This window comes from Rhinolophus hipposideros, assembly GCF_964194185.1.
Source record: "Rhinolophus hipposideros genome assembly, chromosome: 16".
In the NCBI taxonomy this organism is placed as follows: domain Eukaryota; kingdom Metazoa; phylum Chordata; class Mammalia; order Chiroptera; family Rhinolophidae; genus Rhinolophus; species Rhinolophus hipposideros.
In genome coordinates, this window is record NC_138062.1 from 19799626 (window position 1) to 19826309 (window position 26684).

The following is a 26684-nucleotide window of genomic DNA, read 5'->3' on the forward strand; positions in this document are numbered from 1 at the left end:
AGTTGACACACAAAACTGACCCCTCCAGTTATTTTTGTTTAATGGACTATTCTGACTAATTATCATAAGAAAAAATATATAGGAAAAACGTGGCATTGAGTGAAATTAACATCAAACATTTTCTAAATTAATATTCCAATTTGAATGCATGAAAATGTAGGAAATTTACTGTCATTGGAAAAGTAAGAGTATAAAACGAATTAGCATCTTGCTCTTGTCAATAAGGTACAACACTGAAAATTTTTAAAAACATAAACTTATTTTACATTTCTTAGAACTGATCAGGACTTATATTTAAGTCCTGAATATTTAAGATAACTGAAAGAAAACGGCATGAGAACGGTGATTTATCAAGTTGTAGAAATCATTGGCACTATTTTATGCTTTCCTTAAACATCGGAGACACAATATAGCATGAAAATACATCCAATATTCCCATAGTAATCAATAAATAAAATTAAAATTACCAATAAAATTAAAATTACCAATGACTGAATAAACCTTTCCAATGAAAATGAGTTGGCCCTTAAGAAAGATACACAAACTAAAGTATATTTTTTAGAAAAAAACAATGCCTTACTAATAACTGCGTCAGGTGTGATGTTTCTTCTACTCTCCTTCCATGATAGCAGGTAGTCAAGGCTGGTGAGATCTGCAGATTCTATATAATTGTTAACTGTCAGCATCATCTGATGAGCTTTTGCTATTCCATAATGAACTTTTGTTTCCTCCATCAGAGGAATGTTTGTTAGCTCTGCTGTTGTGTCAAAAGCTTGCTGAAAGTATGCAGAAGCTTTGTTGTAGTATCCCTAAAACATAAGAGAAATAATTTTTTCTTAATTTTTATTTTACCATTCCACATATCTGCCCACCTTGGCAGAGACCAAACTGTTCTTCCACCAGTTAGAGCAATTCATCATCAAGAAGAAAGAGATAGCAAGCAGGGTCTCTGTTAGAATGAGGTACTTTTTAAGTTATGATTACTAGCCATGCAATATCTTCAAGCTTTTTTGAAAGAAAAGTTCAAATATTAGCATTTTCATGTGGTTCAACCTAATATATATGACAGCAAAAAGAAGTTTGGGAAAGAGTGAACCAATTCACATTGATTTGGACGGAATTTTATTACTTATAGCATTGGATTTACCTAATAAAGTATTTCTAATCAGCTTTAGTTTCTAGTCACAGCAAGAGATCATTTTCAGCCAACCCATTTAAACAATGACCAGTGAAAAACAGATGCATATAACTGCTAATTTGGTTATTAATCTTGTTTTCCCATATGCACATGCCATTCTTGACTAGAATGTGGAAGTATCCAAGATTTTTTAAAAATATGATCTTGATACCACTGGCACAATTCACATGATCATTTAAATGTCTATCTATTCTCCAAGTTCTTTGCAACATTGTAAGTTGCAAAAATTCAAGGTTTTGGGTTTTTGTTTTTTTGGTCAGCCTTACCTCTTCTCCTGAAAGCTACTGTCCACAAACAGTGTTTCCCTAACTCTTATGAAGTGTAGGACCAGTGCTAAGCACTTTATATGCAGTATGTCATTAGCTTCCAAAAGTCATCCTATGAGAAAATATTCTTATTTTACAAATAATGAAATTGAGTCTCAGAGATGAGACTATCTTTGGCCACCCCCAAGTCTTCTGAAAATCCTCATTAAAAACTCTCTCTCAAAGGAGGATATTATTTTTAGTATTGAGCTATATTTGTAAAGACTTTAGGGAACAAGATTTCCTTTCTTCACTGACTTACAACATTTTGGGCTCCAACCCCTCCCCTCCCCTCCCTTCCCCTCTCCTTCCTCTCTTTCTTTTATACACATGAACAAAAACATACATGCACACTCTTTTGAAAAGAAATCCTTACTAGAGAGAATATTTTATTATGAATTTTCACATGATTTTCTCACAATCTTTTATAAAGGAGTTGGAAATAAAAATAGCTTTATACCATACACTAGTACAGGTAAAATGCATACTCAACTCCATGTACTTCTGTATAATCATGGAGTTCAGAGAGCAAACTGACTGAATAAAGAAGTTGCTAGCAAGGTGAGGAGGGGGAGAAATAGGGTTTCTATGACAGTTACGCAACATCCATGAACAGCACATATAATAATATTATGTTATATGCCCACAAGAATAGTTTAGGTGAGCTGTTTGCTCAAATCGTTCATTCTAATTAAATTTGCTAATTTAGTGTCCCTTTTTATTATATCAATAACAATTATTGTTTGTTGAAGTGAACAATTCTTTCTCTTATTTTAAAAGTATAAAAAATAATTTATGTGAGAAACAGATTACTTAATTAGGGAAAATAAAATTGTATCAAAGATACTTGTATACCAATCACTTAAATTATATGATTGAGAAACAATAAAAATATTGACTATGAAAATAAAACTCATAATTATAGATTGTCCTGCTAAACATTAAAGATATAGGACAAAACAGATGAACATCTATGACTAGACCAAACATTTCTATTTTTAAAAAGCAAAGTATAAATGTCCAATTATTGTTCTAGTTACAATTCTGAGCTTTAGGCCATATATTGTTTTAGGTGAAAGTCTCAGGAAAATTAGGGACCATATAAATAAACATGTTTGTATTTCCAGAATTATTTTGTTTATGTTAAAACTAGCTCATTCATTCATCCATTCGTTCACTGGGTAAGCCCCATGCCAGGAGTGGGAATTCAACAGGGAGTTTACAGTCTCGTAGGTGAGCTTGCTGCTAGCGCAAGTATTCATATGCCTAAAACTTCCATTAGATCTTACTTAAGAAGTGCTTTCTTATTCCTAAAACAGGAGCATTATAATTAGGTAATTGTTCTTCCCTTGAATTATTCTTCCTAGTATTCAATCTTTAGACACACAACTGCCATAAAACTGATACCAACGTAAATTTCTCTAGTTTAAAACACTATTAAGGAAACACAACATTAATGCTTCTCAGATGCAAGCATTTTCATACATACCTTTTTGGAAGATTTCATTGCTGTGCATTGTATTTCCAGATTTTTAATTCTTTAAGAGTTTAATATCTGAATTTGAACTCCAAAGGTTCTGTCGAACCCTCCATGGTTCATTTTTATTAATCCCTATCCTATTATAAAACTCAGAAGACTTCAGTAACTAATCCTGGTAATCTTAAATGTGAATTTGCGAAATGAATTTATACAAATGAATTTATGCACTTCATAAATGCATCTTATGGGAAGAGACAACTTCGTTTAATGTTATAAATATCACTGATAATCATTTAGTGAACAACTGCAGGGCAGGATCTTGATGACATCATAGACCTTGAAACAAAGCTTGCATTATTACACTATAACATAGAGTCTCATGAATGGTTCTGGTTCTTACCAGATCCTTTTTGGTGTCTGAAGTGTCACTCTTATCTAAAAAGCAAGCTCAAAATAAATGAGCATTTTCTTAGTACTAAGGAAGAATCATTTCTTTCTTACACATTTTCCCTACTATTTTAGTGTTGGAACTACCATTGTTTTAACTATGTGGTTATTCTCTGATCTTATTAGGGAATGGGGAATCTCATAAATAGTCTATACCTAGTTATTTTCCTAAAACATTCCCCTTTATCCACTTTATATTAATTGCATATTTTCAATTAACAGTCCATAAAAAGATCACATGAAGAGGGTGGGATGGGTGGGATGGGCGTCTTCCAGCAATGGGGAGCAAAAGGGTTATTTTACTACATAAAATAAACTAATGTTTCTAATGAAGAGAAAGTCTATTTTAAAGACATGTTAACTGTAATTATAATAAGACTATAATAATTAGAGAAAATAGTAACTCCAGTATTTATCCAATTACAGTTTTATATTATAATTGTGGTCTTAATTTTATTTTTAAGTATTGTTAAGAATATAATTAAAATATATTGCATGAATAATATAAAATCAGAAAAGGTATAATGAGGGCAGTTTTTAGAAGGCTTTAAAAAGTAGACTGGTAAGTATTGTTAGATTTGCTTTTAAAGATCAATTATGTTTTCAAAATGCCAAAATATTGTACAAAAGTGAACAGAAGCTTAGAATTTCAAAAGTGAGAGGATACTACTCTCTAGTTGTTGCATAAAATTAGTTATAAATTCATTGATTGAGTCAATGAACTCATATATCTTTGCTTACCAACTCTGTGCCAGGTTCTCTGCCAGGTACCAGCATAAAATAATGAGCAAGGCAGATATGATCCCTGTTCTCGTTAAGCTTCCATTCCAGCCAAATTAAACAATAATAGTAAGAAAAAAATATCATAAATAAGAAAACTATGAGACAATGCTACATGGAAAATAATGTTAAAGTATGACCTGCTGGCTACTTTTGATTGGATTACCAGGGGAAGGCCTCTTTGAAGATGTGACATTTAACTGAGATTTGAATGACAGAAAATCAGCAATTTCATGTAGAACATTCCGAACAAGCTTGGACTGTTTGAAGCATTTTGCTATGGTGGAGTGGATCAGAAGGAGAGTGGAAAGCATAACATCAGCGGGGTGTGCATCTCACACAGGCTATTTCAGGTCTGGGTGAGGATTTACATTCATGTTCTCAGAAGAATGGAAGTAATGGAAGCATTTTAGGCAGAGAAGTAATACGATTTGATTTGCATCTTGAAAGTATTAGTTGGGCCTTCGTGTGGAGACTGAATTGTATGGAGGAGTAACGGGGAAATGGGTTTGGAGCTTACTGAAGTAGTGCAGGTGAGAAAATGTAGTGTCATAAACTGACGTGACAGTAGCACGTCAGTTTATAGCAGAGATAGAGAGAAGTGGGTGGATTTGAGATATATTTTGGTGGCATACTGATCAGGGTTTGCTTCTGGATAGAATATGGAGCAGGGAAGAGAGAAGAATCAAACAATACACAGATTTTTGCTTGAGCAACTGCTTTGATGTATAATGATACTACTTATGAAGATGGGGAAAAATGGAGAAGAGTAGGTCAAGAGAGAGAGGAATCATGCTAAATTTGAGATGTCTGTTAGACATCCAGGTGAAGATGCTAGGTAGGCAGTTGGCTTTACAAGTGTGGAGTCGCAAACAGAGATCAGGATTGAAAATACAAATTTGGGACTCATCAGCATATGGGTGATATTTAAAGCCATGGGCTGGGATGAGGCCAGATTATGGGACCTCACAGATTGAGAAGGTTGCCTACAAAATGTCTGAATACTTTTCTATCACGGTTGAACATTAAGTTGGTAGATAAATATAATTTAGGGGAAGGATAATGAGTTGAGTTCCATTTATAGTAGGTTATATTTGAAGAGATCTAAGTGAAGGTGTCAAGTCGTCAATGGGAAAGAATCTGGAGTTGAGGGGAAACATCTGAGTTTGAGGTATTAAAAAGCTAAGTGCTATTTTGTACCCAATAGGTGTTAGGTTCCATGTACATATTTAAAAATTCGTAATCCTTATATAGCTAGTCTTCAAGGTATCTTGCTATTGATGTTTGAAAGATAAGGAAACTGAGGCTCAAAGAATTAACTTGCCTAAGGTCACAGTTAATAAGCAGCTGAGCACAGATTCAAATTCAGGTCAGTAGAACTCAATGGAGTCTTGTCCTGCTGCAGTTTCCTTCACAGAAAGGCATGTGATACAAATAGCTTGTGAAATTGTTCAGGTATATAACTGGAATAAAGGCATTTAATACCATTAGGAAATACCCATAAGCAACTGAAAAGCAAAGACATGAAATAATTCCTTGCCGATGTTTTCCTAGGCAATGGCTTTATAGAACAAGAAGGAAATTCAGGATGTCATCAAGGCTATGACTTTGTTTCAAAAGATAAAAAGGAAGAGGAACTATCACTTAGTTCTAATAAATCTACTTAGTTATACGTCTTGAAATCATACTCTTAGTCACGATTTAACAACTCAGAGTCAGCCTAAGAAGTCATCAGTAGATTTTTTTTTTGACGAGGAAGTGTCTTCAAAGAATTCCAGTAATGCACAAAAATCAAAGGCAACATTAACAATTTTAGGAACAAATCAAGCTTTGTTTCGAAGCCTACAATATCATAAAATTGTTATAGTATTATGTACTTAATACTGCTGTTTATCAGTGACCATTTATTTCATGAAAATATAAAAAATCAGTACAGTACATGAATCAACTTGTGTATTTGCAGGCATGTATATTTGAAGATAGCATAAATACCTGGACTCCTCCAGTTTTATATTAGAATAGAGATAAACCGGGGAAAAATTAACTTTGAGGATTTGACACAGCTTTTCGATACTATTCCTGTCTCTAGCCTTTAGATAATAAACTCTTCAAGAATGAATAATCAAAGAATAAAATAACACATTGATGAGATACAAATTCTTGGTAAAAAAGTTAAGAAAATGCAAGTATAAAAACACTGCCCCTCATGAAGGTTGATTGTTTTATTTTCCTTATGCTTTCTGTAATTAGGAAAACACAGGCTGATACTTGATGCTCGTGTTATACAAAAGGGCAAGAGTTCTGGGTATTGTTCGCTGGTAGGATCAAGTAATTGTTGCTTTTGCGCTTGTGTTTTGAAGGACAATCCTTTAAAAAGATGAGACCATATTTTTATTGGACAATAAGCCTCACCAGGGCATAAGCCCTGTCTTTTTTTTTTTTTTTTTGGCCACGGTTTCCGGAAAAGGAAACAAAACTATATACGTGATCAGCAAGAGGAGAGTCACAGTGATGGAGGCAGCACACGGTCCACACAGCGGAGGAAAGACCTGGGCGACGGACGGGAATCAAAGCTGGACAGACCAGAGGGAGAAGGAGAGACAACACGGGGATGAGGGGGAGGGTGACAGCTAAGAAAAAAAGGGGGGTTTTGCGATGGTGAGTGAAAGGAGAGAGGGGAGGCAAATGAACCAGGGTGAGTGTGAGAGGGGTATAAAAAGAAAAGGGATACTCTATTAGAAAGCACGTTTCCCATAGCAGGAACTAAAGATAGTGGTTTCACTCATTCAAATTAATGTCAAACTCTATTTCCTTAAAAAAAAAAGCCTAAAGAATTCTGAAATCATAAAAATCAATTATATGGCACAAAGAAAGACTGAAGTGGTTACCAGTATGAGTTTGAATATAACAGCCACATAGAAGCTTGGAGACCTAGGGTAAGTTAAGGTTATGTACACTCTTGGAGCCCTGGGAAAAGGGGAATTAATTGTATGACACTATGTAAGAGTGAAGAGAATAATAATGGCTACCACTTACACAGATGGCATTTAACCCCCTCTGCCAGGCTCTGTTCTAAGTGCTTTGTATATATATTAATTCAATACTCACAACAACCTTCTGAGATGAGAAAACTGAGGTGCCTGGAAGGTAATTAACTTGTCACAGGCCACAGTCTTGTAAGTGAAAGAGCTGGGCTTTTTTAACCCAAGCAGTCTGCTCTCAGAGTTAGTGCTTTTAATCACTGTACAAACAGTCTCTCAAAAAGAGTAGGACAATGAGTATCAACACAGTTTGAGAATGTAACTACCCTTAAAAATGACAGATGCTATCGATGATCATAACAGAACTAGAGAAATAAGCCTCTTTCACACCATTTCTAAAGGAGAATCTAGGTAATAAAATACAAAGTTAGGAGAAAATAAATCAAAAGTCCTTCATGGCCAATGAATTTCACTAGTAATGGCCTCTTGAATGAGATACTTCTGTTTTAGACTTTTTTCTCTCTTCTTTCACATAATCAATCTGTTGCTAGAATTGCATATTTCCTTCAGAATTGTTCTTGGGATTGTCCTTTCTTCTCCCGAGGGACCTAGCAGGGACTCCACTGCTGGATTCATAAAACAAGAATTTGGAGCAAGAGAGATGAATGTCAGTGTCAGCAGAGAAGAGCCAACTGTTATAAGGAAGTTCCTTTGAATTTAAATATGTTAATTGCTCTTTAAATGCAAAATTACTTAGAACTCACGCTGGCTGTAAAGATATGAATCAGTGTTAGCAGCTTGCCGTGACTGTACCCAAGATGGCACTGAGGTGCTGGAAGAAGAGGAAGAAAGAGGCAGTTCTCTTTCCAGGTATTGCCTTGTGCATCAACCAGGTACTGCAGTTAATTGTGGGAAGGTGAGGACCAAGCAGGAATAGAACGGAAACATTGTGCACTTTTTCCCCTTAGAAGAAAGAAACACACATACTCACTTTTTCATTGTAGATATCACCAAGCATTGTACTTGCTTTCACAGCATCTAGGAATTGAAAATTGTTTCTTAAAATTTTCACAACTTGCTTCAAGTACTTAATGGCTTCTGTCATCTCTCCTTGGCTAGAATAAATAAGATAGGAAACTATTGGGGTATCATCTCACTTAATGTCACAGCGAAGAGAAAACATTTTTGTGTCTTTGCTTTAGAAAGTACAAGATGAAAAAAAAAGGAAAGTACAAAATGGTTGTCAGAATAATAAAATTTAAAGTGAAAATATCAAATTAAAAAACCTATGTGGCTTTCCTTTGTTGGAGGTCATAGTAAGTTAAAATTTAAACCTGCATGCCTTGTTGGTGAAAATGTAAACTGGTGCAGCTGCTTTGCAAAACAACTTGGCAGTTCCTCAAAAATTTTAACATAGACTTATCATAGACCTAGCTGTTTCACCCCTACATACGGGATCTGACAATTAAGTTCACGAACTTGTTACAACAATATTGCTAACTTTTTTTGATATCAGAGGGATTATTCATTATGAATTTGTACTAACTGGACAAACAGTTAACCAAGTTTACTATTTGGAAGTGCTGAAAAAGCTACGTGAAAAAGTTAGACGTCCTGAACTTTTTGCCAACAATTCATGGCTCTTGCATCATGATAATGCACCAGCTCACACGGCACTGTCTGTGAGGGAGTTTTTAGTCAGTAAATAAATAACTGTATTCGAGCACTCTCCCTACTCACATGATCTGGCCCCCAATGACTTCTTTCTTTACCTGAAGATAAAGGAAATATTGGAAGGAAGACATTTTGATGACATTCAGGACATCAAGGGTAATACAATGACAGCTCTGATGGCCATTCCAGAAAAATAGTTCCAACATTGCTTTGAAGAGTGGACTAGGTGCTGGCTTCCCAAGGGGAGTACTTCGAATGTGACAGTAGTAATATTCAGCAATGAGGTATGTAGCACTTTTTCTAGGATAAGTTCACGAACTTAATTGTCTGACGTCGTATGTGCCCAAGAAAAATGAAGACATGCCCACACAAAACTTGTACATGAATGTTCATAGCAGAATGTCATATATCCATTCAATGGAATGTTATTTAGCCATAAAAATGAATAAAATATTGATACATACTATAATATGGATAAACCTTGAAAACACGCTAGGTTAAAGAAGCCAGTCACAAATAATCATATATTGTATGATTCCATGTACATGAAATGTCCAGAATAGGCAAATCCCTTGAGACAGAAAGTGGGTTAGTGATTACCAGAGGCTGGGGAGAGGAGCGGTAATGGGGGGAATGGTTGCTAAAGAATATGGGGTTGCTTTTCAGGGTGATGAAAGTTATCTGAAATTAAACAGTGGTGATGGTCGCCCAACTCTACAAATATACTGAAAACGACTGAATTGTAGAATTTGAACGGGTGAACTGTAAGTTCTATGAATTGTATCTCAATAAAGCTGTTATTTTTTTTTTTAACAAAACTTTTAAAAGTTTACAAGAGGTGAATGGTAGTTTGTTCTTGTAAGCATACCTCAGCAGTGAAATCTCAGGCATCACTAAAGTCACCTAAATAAGTGCTATTTATACTGGCAAAATGACAGTGTCCAGCAGCATGCTTGGTATACACTAGGCATTCATATATTTTTGAATGAAGAAATGGTAGAAAGTTTGAGAAGAGAAACACTTATGCAGTAAACAAACGTTAAGCTTCCAGCTAAATCATGAGAACCTCCGTCGTTGAACATTTGGAGTTCATGACTATAAACTCCTGTCTTTTGGAAATTTCAGTAACATCAAGAAACCTTTGAGAGACTACTAAATGCCCTATAAAATGCTAGCTTCTGGGGAATATGGTTCCTGCTCTTCAAAAGTTTCACTGTCAAGTTGAAGAGATAAATATATAAATTCATACATGGGATTAACTGTGAAACTTGGTACTTTGAAACCTGGAGCACTTTCCTTTCAAAATCCTCGCAAGAACAAATCTAGAGTTTGGAGCATAAATTTGATCTTCAAATGCAGCCAAAGGATTTGGAGCCAATTCTAGTGATTACAATGGTGAACTCAAAGCATCTATATAAAATGGAAAAATTTTAGCATGTATTGTGGGAGCCATCTTTGAATTTTGAACTGCATAAAGTGTTTAGTGTGCCTATAAATTCGTAGGCTCCTTATTTTACTCCCATGTTTCTTCCTGCTCTACCTTGTCCATGTTTTCAATACACAGATTGGGAGTCCCTGCTGTTAATGGTCCCATCTTTCTCCAAATGTGTCACCCTCCCTAGCCTCTAGCACTCTCAGCTAGCTGATCTCCGTTCTCTCACTTCTCCTGCATCTCTCATGTTCCCGGATATGTTACTGACTCTGAAGTTTCTGCCCATCCAAAGTTGGCTCTTTCCAGAGTTCTGTCCAAGACTATCTTTTCTCCTTCGCTAAATGCTTACTCTGGGCAATTCCACTGACTACTGTGGCATGGCCTAACTCCTACATGCACATGTCTGGCAAATCTATAGTTCTAGCCTCGATCTCCCCCTGCCCTGTACTGTACATCCATATTTCCAATTGTTCAGACATGCTAAGCATGCAAAGGAAGGTAGTTCCCGCAAAGTGATTATCTCCAAAGAAGTCACCTAATGATGAAGCTGATGGAATTTTTGGAATCCCTCTTTAGGAAATACCTTCTTAGCGTAGTGTTATTATAAAACATTCATTGGTAATTTAACCAATTTTGTTTCCCAAACGGGATTGCCCCTAGAGATTATTACATATTTTTTCTAAATGTGACCTTAAATCTTTTTGGCTGTTTCCAAAGATCAAACCCACCTCTCAAACAATGAGTGCTGCTATCGGGGTCATTCAAAAAGAATACGCCGTCAGCTCAGATGGCATTTCAAAGGAGTTTAATTTTAAACAGATAGTGGCAAGATTGAAGGTATCAACTTACATAACCTCCCAAGATTTGAGAGGACAACATCCATTTCCATAGATAAGCTATGGTTTGTAAAAATAAGTTAGGTTGCTTTCAAGTCACAGTGTGCTATGGTGGATATTAGAAAGATCTTGACTTAAACCTCAGGTTGGCCTCTTAGATGAATAACTTTGTATCCATCTGCACTCTTTCTCAGCTTCAGTTTCCTGCGTGTTGTGAGATGAAAAATTACATGTAAGCATAGCCTGGCACATGTAAAAAGTCAGTAAATGACAACTAGTATTATTACTATCTCTCAGTGAACTAAAAAGCTACCACACCCACAGCTTTCTACTTGATATCATCTACCAACAGCCGAGAAGAAAAGTCGATGTGGCTAAGCACTAATTTTGAAAATCTTTCATCATGCAATCAATAAAACACGATAACTTAAACAGACACTCTGCAAGACAGATACGTACAGTGTCCATTTTCTAGAGGTCAGAGTCAAAGAACTAACACTTCTTGCTTACTTGAGTCTCCGTACTATCGAATGCTTTTTTCCCTTTCTTATTGGTAAAAGAATACTCTATATATCAGAAATCGAATGGAATTTTACATTCCCAGCGTTAATATTGCTTTTTAGGATTCTGTTCTCACTTTTTCATAACAAAATTATGAACAATATTCTTCCACATTTAGGCATAGCTGAATTCCCCAAAATTATGAATTGTTTGAAGAATATTGCAAATCAGATATGAAGCAAAGTACCATGAGAGTTGCAGTCATTGCTTTAATTTAAATATTTGTTTTGGGAATAATTAAAATGGTATTCAGCGAGCTCAACAGTATAAAAATATTAATAAATACAACATTATACTATTAATACTTAGAATTTTGTGCAAACTTGTAAATTTCTAGGACTAAAAATGTTTTACCAAATTGATGTTGACTTTCCAAGCTCTTTCTTGGATTGTAATATTCAAGAAAAAATTGATGGCATAGGAAAAAAAAGTAGGGACTTCTTTGCATATCACTTTAAAACCTTAGGGAAAAATCATTATTTTTATTAGATAAAATGGGCTTGCTGAAGTTTATTTATGTTCATGTTCCTAAAAGCTGATATATTTTTGATGGAAGTACATTTTGGATTAAGTTTGGCTTGCTGAGGATTGTTAAATCACAAAACACACACACACACACACACACACACATACAAACAAACAAAAAAAGTTCAGTGAATAAGAAATACAAAGCAGTATAAATAAAACTACAGTTGAATCGAGTTTATTTTCTCCCAACGGAGCAACGGATCTCAAAAACATCTAAAATTATTTGGAACTCATGGTAACAAATAATGCTATTCAAATGTCTATTATGAATTGTAAGCTCTACTCAATGAACGTACTGCTCCATAGCTGGCAATGCTGCTAATACAGCATTTGAAATAGAAACATTACATGTTGCATCAAGGATTTCCCAGTATAAAAATCTAAAAGATTTAGATTTAGAAGCCCGTCTTTCTTTGGAAGGGAAAGAATCCCACATTTTCTCACCGAAAAGCTACAGATTATTTGTATAAGTTAAAGGACAAGATTAAAACGTTAGACAAATATTAATTCCAGTTTTCTATATGCAGTGCACAGGTGCAACTTGAAGAGCATATTATATGGTATAATCATTCAATTCATTCAACCAGACCTTAGAGAGTTAAAAACATATATTCTGAGGAACAGGACTCCTCGGTCCAAAGAATGAGAATGAAACAGTGCAGAATATTTGTGTTATCAAGGTGATTCCAGTTTCCAACTGGGAAAACAGGACTGTTAACACCCACATCCCTTGACAACTGTCCAATTATGTATATCACACTTGGCCTACTGTTTGCAGTAGAAGTAATCAATAAAGGATGTGGTTGAGTGAACATAGATTTTGGTTGAACCAATGCATGAAAACTTAATCATTTACTCAGAGAGAAGAAATCAAATAGAGCAGAGATGAAACAGCCACTAAGGGGTTTGTTGATTGTGCCACCAAGTTTGTGAGCCACAGATGAAAGTAATAAGGCAAATGGAATCAGTGACAGGAGAAAATGTAAAAAGCTATTCTTAATTTCATGAATTAATAGAAATGTTTTCATGTATTTTTGGGGGGTCATTTTTAGGAAATCTCACGTCAAAGCCTGGGTGTTCCATTTTAAAGAACATATGAAAATTACTAGGGCATGTCATTTCTCTCAAGCAAGTAGAAATTAATTTTCAGCTATAACAGAAAGGTAATTTTCACACTTGCAACTTTGTGCTGATTGATTTAAAGATATCCACTGTGGAAAGTTTTCTAGGAAATAATTTAACCGGAGTTTGTAAGAAAATGTATACTTGGTAGGGAATAAACCCAGGCTAATTGTGACCAATGTGTTTTGAACGACTCTTATTTTTGTGATTTCTACCCCCGCATTCTTTAAAAAAGCAATCCTGATTATGTTGGAAAGTTGTAGCATTTTGGTAAATGAATTATTTCGGTAAATGAGGCCAAAAGGATGCTGTAAGGAAAATTGAGGGTTTCCCCCTCATTTGTATTTACTCAAATCATCTGTCTACATGTAATAATCATATTTACTTGGTAATTTCTCAACTCACTCTCTCTTTGTTTTACAGACTATAATTATGGCTTTCATAGCTGAGTCATAGGCAATTGTTATTATTTTAGAATATCAATTTATTTTTTCACTAGTATTCCAAGTAGAAAAATAAAAGACATCGTAAATGCTTATTTTCTGTTATGCTGCTTAATACTACTCAGACCAACAGCAAAAATAACAAACTCTGTTCACTATTAAAACCTTCATCAATAACTCTAATGCTAGGGATAGGTCTAGCATTACCAATGAGCAACTCTGTATTATCAAGTGCTCAGTCTTGAGGGAATGTGGTGTGTTTTTCAATTGAAGCCACAGTATAAATTCTTATTTTAGAAGCTTCCAGCTTTAAAGCTTATTCATCTTTCATGCATGCTCAGCTGATGGCCTTGACACGGCATTCCTCCTCCATTTCCTTTAAAGAGATAAACTATGTTTATAGAGATAGGGCTACCATTAGTGAAACTTGTGCAATTGTACAGGGCAAAAGAGATTGAGAGGTGATGCTAAACTTCATATGCAGCTTAATATATTTTCAGCCGCCACCATCATAATTTCTTTTGTTTTGGTCGTGTTCCATTTCTTGCACACTGAAGCTAATCTGAGGACAGTTTAAGACTATGAAAAGGATATATATTTGTATATGTTGTATATGTGCGTGGATGCATGTAACAAAGAATACCAAGCCCTTGGAGAGAAATTTTCTAAAAATGACCACCAACAATGCTGCACAATGACAGATTTGGACTAGAAAGCTTGCTGTGACATTGGGACACTTTCCCCCGTGACCTCAAAAGAAGCATCTCCTATACTTTTTGTGCTTTGCATAAAAAGTTCTTTATAAAATTAAGAACCCATGTCTACCATAAAAATCATTGACGGCTTCACTGGTACTTTAGTAGATGGGATTTGTTAGAAGTGGAATTTGTTTCATATGACATACAGGTGAGATGGGGATAAATATTCTTGCCCATTATATGTTTGATCCGAGGCAGATACTAGAGTTTTGGGTTACAATTGTGCCCATTCCTACCAAAACCACACCCTACATCATGATATATCAAATACAGCTGTGTTCATCTCCACACTTAAATCCCCAGATAATAGTTAAGCAGCCATTGAAACATTAGATTGTCTGCTATTATTATTGCCAATATTTGTCAGTTAATTGTTCAGCTTCCATTAGCTTTTACTGTATAGATCAGGAATTCAAGTCTTGGAGCAGAGACTAAACTATTCCACATCAGACATCAGTGGAACAGGTGAGAATTATTTTAAGATAAGCTCATGTTTCCAGAAATTTAAAAAATAAAGACAATCATTAACCAACGGGGCATTCTAACACTTGTCCTGTGACATAGTAAGTACGCAATATATATTTGTAAAAGAAAATATATTTCCCTGTAGTTTTCTCTCTTTACTTATGTTGGGACAAAATGTTATGTTGTAAAAACTATTTTATAAACATGTCAAGGGATGCATTCATTTAGCTGCACAGGCTTGGGCCAGGTATGCTACTACAAAGCAAGACAAATAATCCAACCATTTTCTACTGATTCAGGGCAGTGCTTACAGCAGGGTAAAATAATTTAATAATCAAAATGAGCTGGAGAAAAGGACACAGCATTGGCGTGTTCCAAACAGACATTAAATCGAATACTTATGAATCTTTTCTTTGTGTTCAAACATCATCTGCTTCTTTCCAGTTGTTATTTGGAATATTAGTTGGGCTGATCTTCCAAGGGCTAGTTACCAATCTTCATTTGAAGGGACCACAACACTCACGTGGTCCTGTCTTCCTTGAGTAAACTTTCTTATTAAACTTTCTTATTAAAATAATCTATTCTTATAATTACTTGCACTATTAAAAAGACGTATCTTGCATATAAGATGACATACCAAAAAGTACGGTCTTAACTTTGATAACTTTTCTTATTCTTATTCTATTTTGGCTTAAATTACAATGATAATAATGCTACTGTATAATTCAATGATTAAATGGAATATACGACAATCACAATACAATCAATGAGTGAAGGGCCAATCACATATTTTCCATGAGAAAATTTGTATCAGAGGTTGTTCATGTACACTTTTGTTAAATGCTGTTTTAAATGAAATCTTAGGAATACTGTTTTTGTACCCAATTGTTTATCCAGATACGCTAAAAGGAAAGGTGTCTTAATGTAAGAGGCATGACTGAAGCATCAATGGAAACTTTCCTCCAAGAAGAAATCGGGAACGGTTATGGTGAGCCACAGTTAATGAAGCACTTCTATATATTTCTGTGCATTCTGCTTTTTTAACCTGTGAGATATGACCCGATTTTCCCCTTTCATGCAAGGTCATCACTAAACCTACAGAAAATCAAAAATAAAATAATGCAAAGGAGGAACAGACAAAGAAGAGTTGAGGTGCAGATTTTAAAATACCACATTGGTTTAAAATAACTTACGATGAAAGGGTCACTTAAGAAGGGCACTGCTTAAAATTGAAGCAGACAGTAATGGAAAGCGACAGGCCTCAAACAATTTCAGTTTTTCACAGCTGAGTACATTCACAGTGACAGGAAGACAAGGATGGGCTAACTTACCTCTGCAGGACTTTGGCGATGGCTTCATAGGCTCTCCCCAGGCCGAGCTCATCATCCAGGTCTGTAGAGATTTCACTGTAAGTGTTAAGGACCTATCAGGAAGAGAAACACATGAAACATACAGCACAGCCAGATATACCGATGTTTCATTTCAGAACAGAAAAGATTCAAAATTAATAGTAGTTAAGGTCTCCACAAAACATTTTTTGGTTTATTAAAAATTCATGCTTTGGTTTATTTTTATCTGTAGTGTCACTTGTTTCACAGCAACCTTTTTAGGCCATGACAGTGAGGTCTTACTTTTGTGAAAATAACTCTTTTCCTGCACGATCCAAAATCTTCCAATTTAGGTAACTTAGGTGTGAATAAATAAATTGAATGGCTTGAGCAACATTATTTTAAAATATGGGACTATTATCTAAGGTAATATAAGGCAGCTTATAATACTCTACTATGGTGGCTTAAATATCACTTTTCTTTCGATAAATAGCTGTTTGAAAGGCATGAATTTAGGTGCCAGGCAATTTCTAAATCCATCATTTTATTCGATGCATATCTCACAGTTTGTACATGTATTCAGTATACACTAAAAATATTTCTTACAAATGTACTTCATTACCAGCAATCTATTCAATAATCAAAAGATTATGGCTGTCACAGCCAAATGTATGATATTAATTTAACACTGACGTAGTCTGTATAGTATAATTTCCTTTTTTATTCTTTTTTCCTTTCAATGACTGAATGGGCAGGAGGAGGAAAATACGTAAAACAAAATCCCTACTTTTTCTTCTTCCTTTATTGTTACTAGACCTACACACATGAGGACACAGGAAATCTCCAAAGACCTCTATGGAAATCCTCTGCACATTTTCTAAGAAAGAATTAGTGCAAGCCATTTGACAGAGTTGGGAGAGACTCAGTGTGAGGGAGGAGATAAATACTCTCTGTATGCTACTGTCTGAATCGGGCAGTTGAGAGGCTGAAGTATTAGAGGCAGTGCTGATACTCATCTTTACTTTCTTAAAATTGATATTTGGGAAATAATTTCAATAAGGCTATCGTGATACCTCATAAAATTTGGGTTTCATGTAGTTTCCAAGTGAGTGCTTGGCGTATGCTATTATTAAAAATTACTTACCGATACATATTGACCCAGTGTTTTAATTTCCCCTAAACATGCAAAGTTCATTTTTTTCATTCTTATTTGAAGCCTTTTAATAAGCTTTGTATAAACCTGAAGATATTCTTCTCACTCTGTCTTGTACAACTGACAAAAGCTAAATGTAGTTAGATATGACTTGGCATGGATATTTCTGAGTTAAGGGGCAGAATCCCTGAGTTGTGGGAATTTATAAGACACATTTTTGAATCCAAATATCAAAATGTCGGAAGACATTTTCTAGTGCGTTTTTTGGTCAATATATCTTTATATGACATTCTAGATCATTAAGATTGAATTTTATATTTTGTGCCAAAAATAGTTTGTTTATTTAGCAAATATTGTTACTGTGAGCCAGGTGCTACATTAGAGCTTAGAAAATCTTAATTGGAAGAGAACGTGCTTGTGACCCTTAAGGCATTTACAGAGTATGGACTGATGCAATTGTGTGAATCAGCAATGACTGAGGAGAGGTTTCTCCAGGGCTTACAGTGTGCTGACTGCAGCACTGCCCCTGCCTCCCGGCCAGCGTGGACCCTGAAGCAGTACAGTAACGTGGGGGTACCCAATTGTATCTGAGAGATGTGACTCTTCAGCCCAAGGAGAAGAGGGTAGGTGCCCAAGAAATGACAGGTAGATACTTTGAGTTGATGGCTCCTATTTCACACCAGTGTGTCATGCTTTCAGGGAGCAACAGGGGCAAAACCCAGCTCCGTTGGGGGTTTGGTTTTGGCTTCAGACTTGATTCTATAGACGCTTCCTCATGGAGCCAGATGTGGTCTATTGGCATGAACACTAACCTTAGAGTAATAAGACTGGTTTCGTGTCCCAATTCTTTCATGCCCTACATATTCAGCGAGCCAGGAAAGCTCACTGAATTTAATTTCCTCAGAAGTGAAAATATGAGATAATATAGAGTGCTGCATAAACCTCAGGACAGAGAGGATTTGGGAATCTGTTAATCTGCCATCAGTGAACGGGTCCTGGTGGAAGGGTCCCTCCTTACAGTAACAACAACACATTTCATTAGTGGCTGGAGAGAGTTCTTATATCACCTTAAACACGTGACTTACAAATAGGAAATAGATAGGCAGTAGGAAGAATATAGGTCATTATTGGTCCAACAGGGAAACAGTCAATTACATGAAATCTGTGTTGAGGACCATGATAAGTGCAGTAGAAGAACTTGTCTAAATCAAAGACAGGGCCTCTCTTCCTCAGGAGCGTGAACACTAGTGGGAGAGAGGAAACTCGACAGGTGAAATCATAAGGAGCATACATATACGGCATAATCCAGCAGGTTGGTGAATTGTGTTGCTCAACATGAGGAGAGTAGGAAGGGCATTGCAAAACAAAACAAAACAAAACAAAACATAAAATGTGAGATTATGAATTCTGTAGAAAATAAAGATGTTTTTATATTGATCTTATAGTAAGCTAACTTACTTGCTACTTGAAGTCAGCAAGGTATAATTTAAAAATTAATAAATATTGATCAACTAGAATCCTTAGAAAGAGATTGGAACTATTTTTACAGAGAATACTCCAAGTGAGCAAACACCGTGAGGAAATCTGAGGGATCCACTGTACTTGATGCAATTTGTTGGATGGAAATCCAGGATCTGGAAGGTTGAAATCTATCACCACAAACTGAATGAGAGAATAAAGAATCTCAGGTGCAAAATATTTTGATAAGCTGAAAATTCATTATACATCTTTAAATTTTATGGGCAATGAACCTAATCAACCTTTGTCAAGGGGCAGCGGAAAACACTGACTAAGCATCCGACCATGTAAATGTCAAGGCACCCCAAACTGTGTGTGATAACATAGCTGCCAAAGTTGGAGGAGTCAGTTCACACACCTAATGAAGACTGAGTGCAACAGGGCCACTCTACTGAATTGCTCCAAAAATTGCAGTGACTAACGTTTGAAAACTATTTCGCTAGAAGTTTTAAAGGCAATGGACTTTATCTTCTTACTAGAATGAAATGTATTTACTTGAAAAGACATTTTCAAATAAAATCCAATGTCTTAAAATGAGATCATTTCTATTGGTCACCTAAAAGCAAAATTAATGGAATACTTAGCATAAAAATGAGAATGCGCAAAAGAATAATGCTGGCAATATGTTACACATCCTTTGAGGAATTGTATGCTGTAAAATCAAATTTTAAGGATCATTAATTTCTCTTGCTGCAATAACCTTCAAGAGAACATTGGATTTAAGTCAAGATTGTCACCTGTCAACCAAGTGAGTCGGACACACACACACACACACACACACACACACACACACACTGAGCTTTGGCACTGTTAGGATGGGGGGAACACAGACAAAGGTATTAAGTCTTATAATAGCAAATGAAATTGCTTTCTTTCCTTTGTATGCTTACAATTTCCACTCATGAGGGTTCTTTGGAACAGAAGAAAAAGAACTATTTGATATTGACACCCCCCCTTCTTGAATTCCTCTATTTCACATTCCTTACTCCACTTCAATTACTCTCTTACAATCTCTTTATTTTAGACAACATTAAAACAAAACAAAAAAAAATCCCAGCAATCCTGGCCTTTATATTTGCTTTCACAACTGAAACTTAACTTTAAACCACTCTGTTGACTGTCACTCCTGGCCTAACTTTTCCAAATTAGAGGGAATCGTCTCCCCACCCCTCTGCCAAGACAGTTGTTATAAGAAAATACTGTCCAAGTTCATTTGTTTGAAAAATATTTTATTTTAAGATAATCGTAGAGTCACATGCACTGTGAGAAATAACACAGAAAACCCTGATATATCCTTTACTCAGCTCTCCCCAGTGGTAACATCTTGCATAACTACAGTACAATATCACAATCAGGGAACTGAGGCTGATGGCATCCACCCACCTTATTAGATTCCACCAGTTTTATGTACGTGTGTGTGTATGCGTGTGTGTGACTTTTAGGCTATTTTACCACATGTATATATCTATGTAACCACCACCATAGTCAAGATGTAGAAAAGTTCTAACACTACCATGACCTCTCATGCTTGCTTGGTTCTTTTTTAATACATTTGTTGCTCAGCATAGAAAGAAGAGCATGACAGAGGAAAAATATCTTTGGGTGAAAGAAAGGTTGGCCTTGGGGAAAATTCCAAAAAAATTTGGCATCTTCCCTCTTTCCTTTTGGAAGTCCTCCCCTACCGGATTGCTTGTTATCTTCTCAGGGAAATTTCTTCTACCAAGTGATAGAACTGCAGCTGATTAAACTAATTCAAACTTAGGGATGAATGACTCAAAGATCATTAACTCTTCCAGGAGAAGCTGTAGCTTTGAAAAGGAGATGCTTGCCAGCCCCCAGTCATGTCTTCTGTGGTGTTTTATGCAGTCTAACAACATTAAATGAAACAATTCAGATAGTGTGTGGAAGAATAATTTCTCAACCTTCAGAACCAATGTATTATGCAAAAAACTCCTCCAGTACATTTCATTAGATAATTAGATGTAACCGCAGGATAAAATTATATATATGAAAAATACATATATAATTTCAATTCATATATATATATATATATATATATATATATATATATATATATATATATATATAATATGTATGTACATTTGTCCCAGTTCTCAAAGACCTTGCTGTCTAAGGCAAAAAGACTTACAGATATTGAAATTATATAGTACTGTAAGTCTGTGTAAAGGGCTAAAAATTTAGCCCAAAGACGTTAAATACTGAGTGTGTTCTGTGGGCCAAGCCTTGCTCTCGGTGCAAGGCATACGGCCGCAAATAATGCAAAATCTCTGCCCTCCACACAGTCTGCACTGTATTTAGATGATGGGGAGACCATCTGTAATTAAATCAGTAAATGAGCAAATTTCCGATACTCGTAAGAACAATGAAGAAAATACAGGTAGGAAAGTCTCATTAAGAGAAAATCGGAATTTTAAAAGAATGGTACGAATTGGGTCAGTAGTGAGGAGGCAGCTTGAGCAAAGGATTGGAGACAGGAATGAGTGCTACAATGAGTAACAAAAAGGCTTTACTGGGGTCCATGGATGCAATGATGTCCAGTATAAAAGCTTGTTTTAAAGTTCTGGCATAGAATGCTTTGTCTGGTAACATGGGCTAAGCAATCTAAGTTTTAAGAGATATTAAGTGACAAACTTTCAAGCTGATATTTCTCTTTTAGATTATAAAGAAAGAATTTGATTATTGTTTCAAAGGCAAGGCAGGCCATTCACTTTCATTCTACATGCAGGTAAAAGCAGTCTTTGTTCCCCCCCTCAATGAAAGTTTACTGGGATGACAATTGTTAGTAAAGTTACACAGGTTTCAAGTGTACAAGTCTGTAATACATCATCTATATATCATGTTGTGTGCACCACCCAGAGTCAGTTCTCCTTCCATCACCATATATTTGACCCCTTTTACGCTCATCTACAAACCCCTCCCCCCTTATCCTCTGGTAACCACTAAACTATTGTCTGTGTCTATGAGTTTTTGTTTCTTCATTTGTTTGTCTTGTTCTTTTGTTGTTTTCAGTTTTACATACCATATGGTTCCTGACTTTTTCTGTCTGACTTATTTCGCTCAGCATGATAATCTCAAGATCCATCATGTTGTCACAAATGGCACTATTTCATCTTTCCTTATGGCAGAATAGTATTTAATTGTGTATATATACACAAAAGTAGTCTTTTACAGGACTTTGTAAATTCAGTTTTTGTCTTTCTATTTTCTAGGCAGCTCAACGTGTTTGGTTAAAATATGCCACTTTCAAGATGGTGCAATTGGCTGCCTTGTTTCCTATTATTCCAAGTTTTCAAAATTTTATACAGAGTTATTCCCATGCCTGGGGAAGGAGAAGAAATACTTTCTTTCTGCTTCTGGCATAGAATGGAGCATGCACAACTCAAACACATTGATCAGTGACATGAAGTGTACATGGGCCTCTGTGCTCTGGCTGGTAACCCTAACCACCATTGTTTCTGTAGGAAAAACAATCTATAGATACTACCATATAAAATAAATTCTATCATGCAGTCCATTAGAGATGGAAATTTTGTGATTTTGAAAATATTTCAATGAACTCTAATCCTATCTTTACTTTATATATTTGGTATTTTTTCCCCATATACAGTACATTCCTTTCTCCACTTACCACTCTCCCTCACTGCTCTCTTTCTTAGTTAATTCAATATTTGAAATCAGTAGGGACTACTACTCTGAGGGCATAGACCAGGCTTTGGAAGAGTCTTACGGGATAGTTAATCAAATCTCCCTCTGGGTGTTCAAATTTTCTCCAGATATCCTAGGATTTGGAGTCAGGCAGGTCTACGAGTGAGCTGAGTGACATGTGTCACATGACTTAATGCTTCTGAGTTTATTTCCTCAGGTATCAAATGGAAATGAATAAAGGCTACCTTGAAGGGATGTTATAAGGTGTCAATAAGATGAGGTATTTATAAGTACCTACCAAGGTCCTTCTAAATGTAGAGTTCTCTGTGATTGTACAGGTTGAATGTTCACAAAACGAGCCCTGATTCTGAGCTATCTGCCAAAATTGCATAATTTATTTTTTATAAATCTTACTAAAAATTAAAAGGTAAACAATAATAAGTCTGACGTTTATCTGAGTGTGTGTGAATCTTTATCTGTCCATCCTCCCCAACCCAAATTACTTTCCAACAGAAGTCTGAAACACAGTTATGTATAAGACACTTTTACTAGCTAAATAAGGGTACAGATGGAAAGTACCTATGGTAAAAATAAAAATATTTTTCATTTTATTAAAAAAATTAAAATCCTTACTTAGGATCTGAATGAAGCAATGCTTCATTTTCCCAAGTACATACTTAACCTATTGGTTCTCAAATGGGGGAGACTTTGCTCCACAGGGGATATTTGGTAATGATATATTAGCTTGTCATAATTCAGAGAGGTGCTAGTGGCTTTTAGCGAGTAGAAGTCAGGGATAGTGCTCAATACCTTAAAATTCACACAATAGCCCCCATCACAAGGAATTAGTCAGCTGCAAATGTAAATAGTGCTTTTATTAAGAAACGCTGATCTAGCCTTCACTTGACCAATATTCATGATTGGAAACTATCTCCTTGGGGAGCTCACTGGAGACTTATGTGAGAAAACTATCGGTTATGGTGAGGCAAAACCTGTAACTTCTGCCTGCTGGTCAAGGCTGTGTTTTGTGGGACAACACAGCTAAGTGTGTCCCTTTCCCATGAGACAGTTCTTCCAATCCTGAAAGATGGCTGCTTTCCTTCCTCAAAGCCCCCAGACTTATAAGAGGCATCCAGGATGCCCTGAACCAAGGGACAATGAAACCCCAACCAGTTAGCTACATTTCAACATTTTATTTCTAGTTTTGCCTACAAGTCTAGGAGTTCTAGAAAAGTTTAAATACACCCACCTGGACCAAAATATGTCTGTAAAACCATAAAGGGGCATCCACTGGATTTGTCTGTAAATAAAAAGTTATGAGTCCATTGCTAGGGTACATTTTTTTAAAACCCCTTTCTTCCTTGCTCACCATAAAAGGCAGCACAACTAACATTTTGTTACACATCTCCTACACAAACTCCAAATTGCACCATTTGATAATGAAAGCTTGGCACAGTGCATTACTTTGAGGAGAAAAAGCCAATGATGCAGATTTATTCTTGTTTAATAAGAAGTACAGAAAAAAAATCAAGTTGCCATCTTGAGCTTGGAATCATTGTCAAGTCTTATCGGAAATACATTTATTCTGATTCCTGGCAATCTAACCCCCTTTAGCCATTTCACAGTTGGTGAGCAGAAAGGATGTTTCTGCCTCATTTACAGTGTCTGAACACGGTTCAGACAATCAAGTGCAACATTAGTCAAAGAAATCAATGGCTAATGATTTCTGACAAGCACGGCAGTAACAGGCTGAGGAGCAGACTGGGCAGCAACAGCATTCAGAGCATTTCACTGGGGCCGGCAATAGGAAGATGATGAAAATGGGGTACACACAACTGGTCTCACATCACTTAAAGGCTCTTATACACCTTCTGCAAGGTCATCCGTGTAGTATCTGACATGAAATAAATACAGTAATGCTTTTCTACAAATAGGTTCTATGGAATGAACACTGAGAATGATCAAGTGTGCAGCCCTGTAAACTGTAATACACAGGAGTAGTTAAGTATTTTGCATCCTGTTAAAACTGTATTCTTAAGTTAGGAGTGGTCTCGCCATACTTATTTATGTTGATCATTTGGAGTACGTAGTGTTTCTTTCGGAAATGCATTACTCATCGTTTGGACTATCTCTTACACACTGTTTCCATCACCCAACACATAAAGTGAAGACCGTATGGTCTAGTGCAGAAAGGACTGGGTGTGAAAAGACAGGAGTTCTAGTTTCTCTTCTGCCATGAGCTCAGGGTGTGATCTCGGACAGGTCACTTGGTTACCTTGAGCTCTAGTTTCCAAGTATGGAAGATAGTGGGGTGGGACCAAATGATCTAGAATTCTCCTTTTCAAAAATATGACTTTGATTTTTAACACCCTACATTGATATATTTAGTAATTTTTTTAAATTTATTGGGGTGACAATTGTTAGTGAAATTACATAGATTTCAGGTGTACAATTCTGTAATACATCATCTATAAATCCCATTGTGTGTTCACCACCCAGAATCAGTTCTCCTTCCATCACCATATATTTGATCCCCCTTACCCTCATCTCCCTCCCCCCACCCCCCTAGTAATTTAAGACATGCCGTAATTGTATTCAATCATGTATCTGTTTTTAAAATCCTGATACATTTATTTTATGTTTAAATTTTTTTTATTGTTTTATACACCTGAAATAAAAATGTTTAATTGATGAGCCATTTCATTCAATTGAAATTTAATTTTCATGCTTCCCCTCATTTGAAAAATTTTGAATCATCTTAATGAACTCCTTTTTAAAGAAAAGTCCCTAAAATGGTATAGGTGATAGCAAGGAGACCTGAATCTACAAAGCTTTTGGTTCGTTAAATAGCAATTGTTACAAATGTGATGTTCAGTGCTCTGCAAAATAAGCAAATTTTTCTTTTACAGTTTGAAATTTTTAGGAAGTTGATAAAAATTCAAGGTTATCCTTAAATTTCATAAACTGAATTAGAGTTGCGATTTAATCTCTCAATGCTAGAAGTTTACACTGTATTCTCAAAAGCTATAAGGATAGAAATATATCTCGAAAACTTTCCAAGAATGTTCTCTCACCTAAAACTTTCTCTCTGTGTATCTAATATACAGATGACTCTCAATCCCAAAAATTATGAGCTAGGATTCCACTTACAGTCCAAAAATAAGTTTCCTCAATAGTAAATTGGAACCTATTACACAAAACTGCCATTCCCTAAATTGGTCATTATAGTTTTGCACTATGTTAATACGGTATGTATTTATGAAGAATTTTCATTCTAATTCTCAATTGTTATTTTTCTATACTGTAAATCCTAAAGCGTGGAAATATTTATCCTGCATAGCCCAATCATGGTGTGAGTCATGTTTATAGCTCCTTGAAAGGATAATTTCCCTGCCCTTAATCTTCTCCTGGGGCAATCCACTGGGAACTCTGTTTTATATTTTGCTAAGAGGCCCTGGATCAAAACAAAGTCAGTCCAGTAATGCGTGAGGTGGCCTCATACAAAAAGTTCTGTTCAATGGAAGATGATAGTGATTAGTTAGTGTAATCATGTTCTTTTAGGTAATTCAGACCCATTGAGCAGTTAGTAATGGCAAAAGTGAGAAGGGAGTCAAAGATAAATATGGATACCAAGAGAGTGATTGACTCATGTCAATAAAGTGAATCAAACTGACGGCTGCTGCTGAGGGGATAATAAGAAAACTCAGCCCCTTCGTCTTCCAGGAGTCCTCCAGTTCCCAAGAATCTTTTAGTCCGTGAGGCCCAACTGTCTGCTGATCCTGGGGGTTATTGGGAGAGGGTCTCTCACTGCCACGGGGATCTTTACAAGCAATTCCCTTATGTGGGTTGGTCTGAATGAATCTCCTTCTTACAGCCAAAGAATAAAAAGAAGTACTGAGAGATAAAAGCGCTCTCTAGAGCTGAAGTGGCAAGTAAATAACTTCAAGTCTTTTCCCCATTCATGTTTATCAGTGAGAGACAATACAGTTTGATTCCGCGGCTATAGGCC

The 26684-nt window shown here is 35.9% G+C and overlaps 1 protein-coding gene across 2 annotated transcripts in view; it reads right to left on the reverse strand.

Annotated features, from left to right (window-relative positions):
- TTC29 (tetratricopeptide repeat domain 29) overlaps positions 1 to 26684 on the reverse strand; it is a 538084-nt gene that overhangs the window by 65554 nt on the left and 445846 nt on the right. For both annotated transcript variants that reach the window (XM_081077081.1, XM_081077080.1), the window contains 3 exons: positions 16342 to 16433; positions 8183 to 8306; positions 581 to 809 (listed from right to left, as the gene is read on the reverse strand). In XM_081077081.1, the coding sequence (XP_080933207.1) occupies positions 581 to 809; positions 8183 to 8306; positions 16342 to 16433 (445 nt within the window). The remainder of the gene's footprint in view (positions 1 to 580; positions 810 to 8182; positions 8307 to 16341; positions 16434 to 26684) is intronic.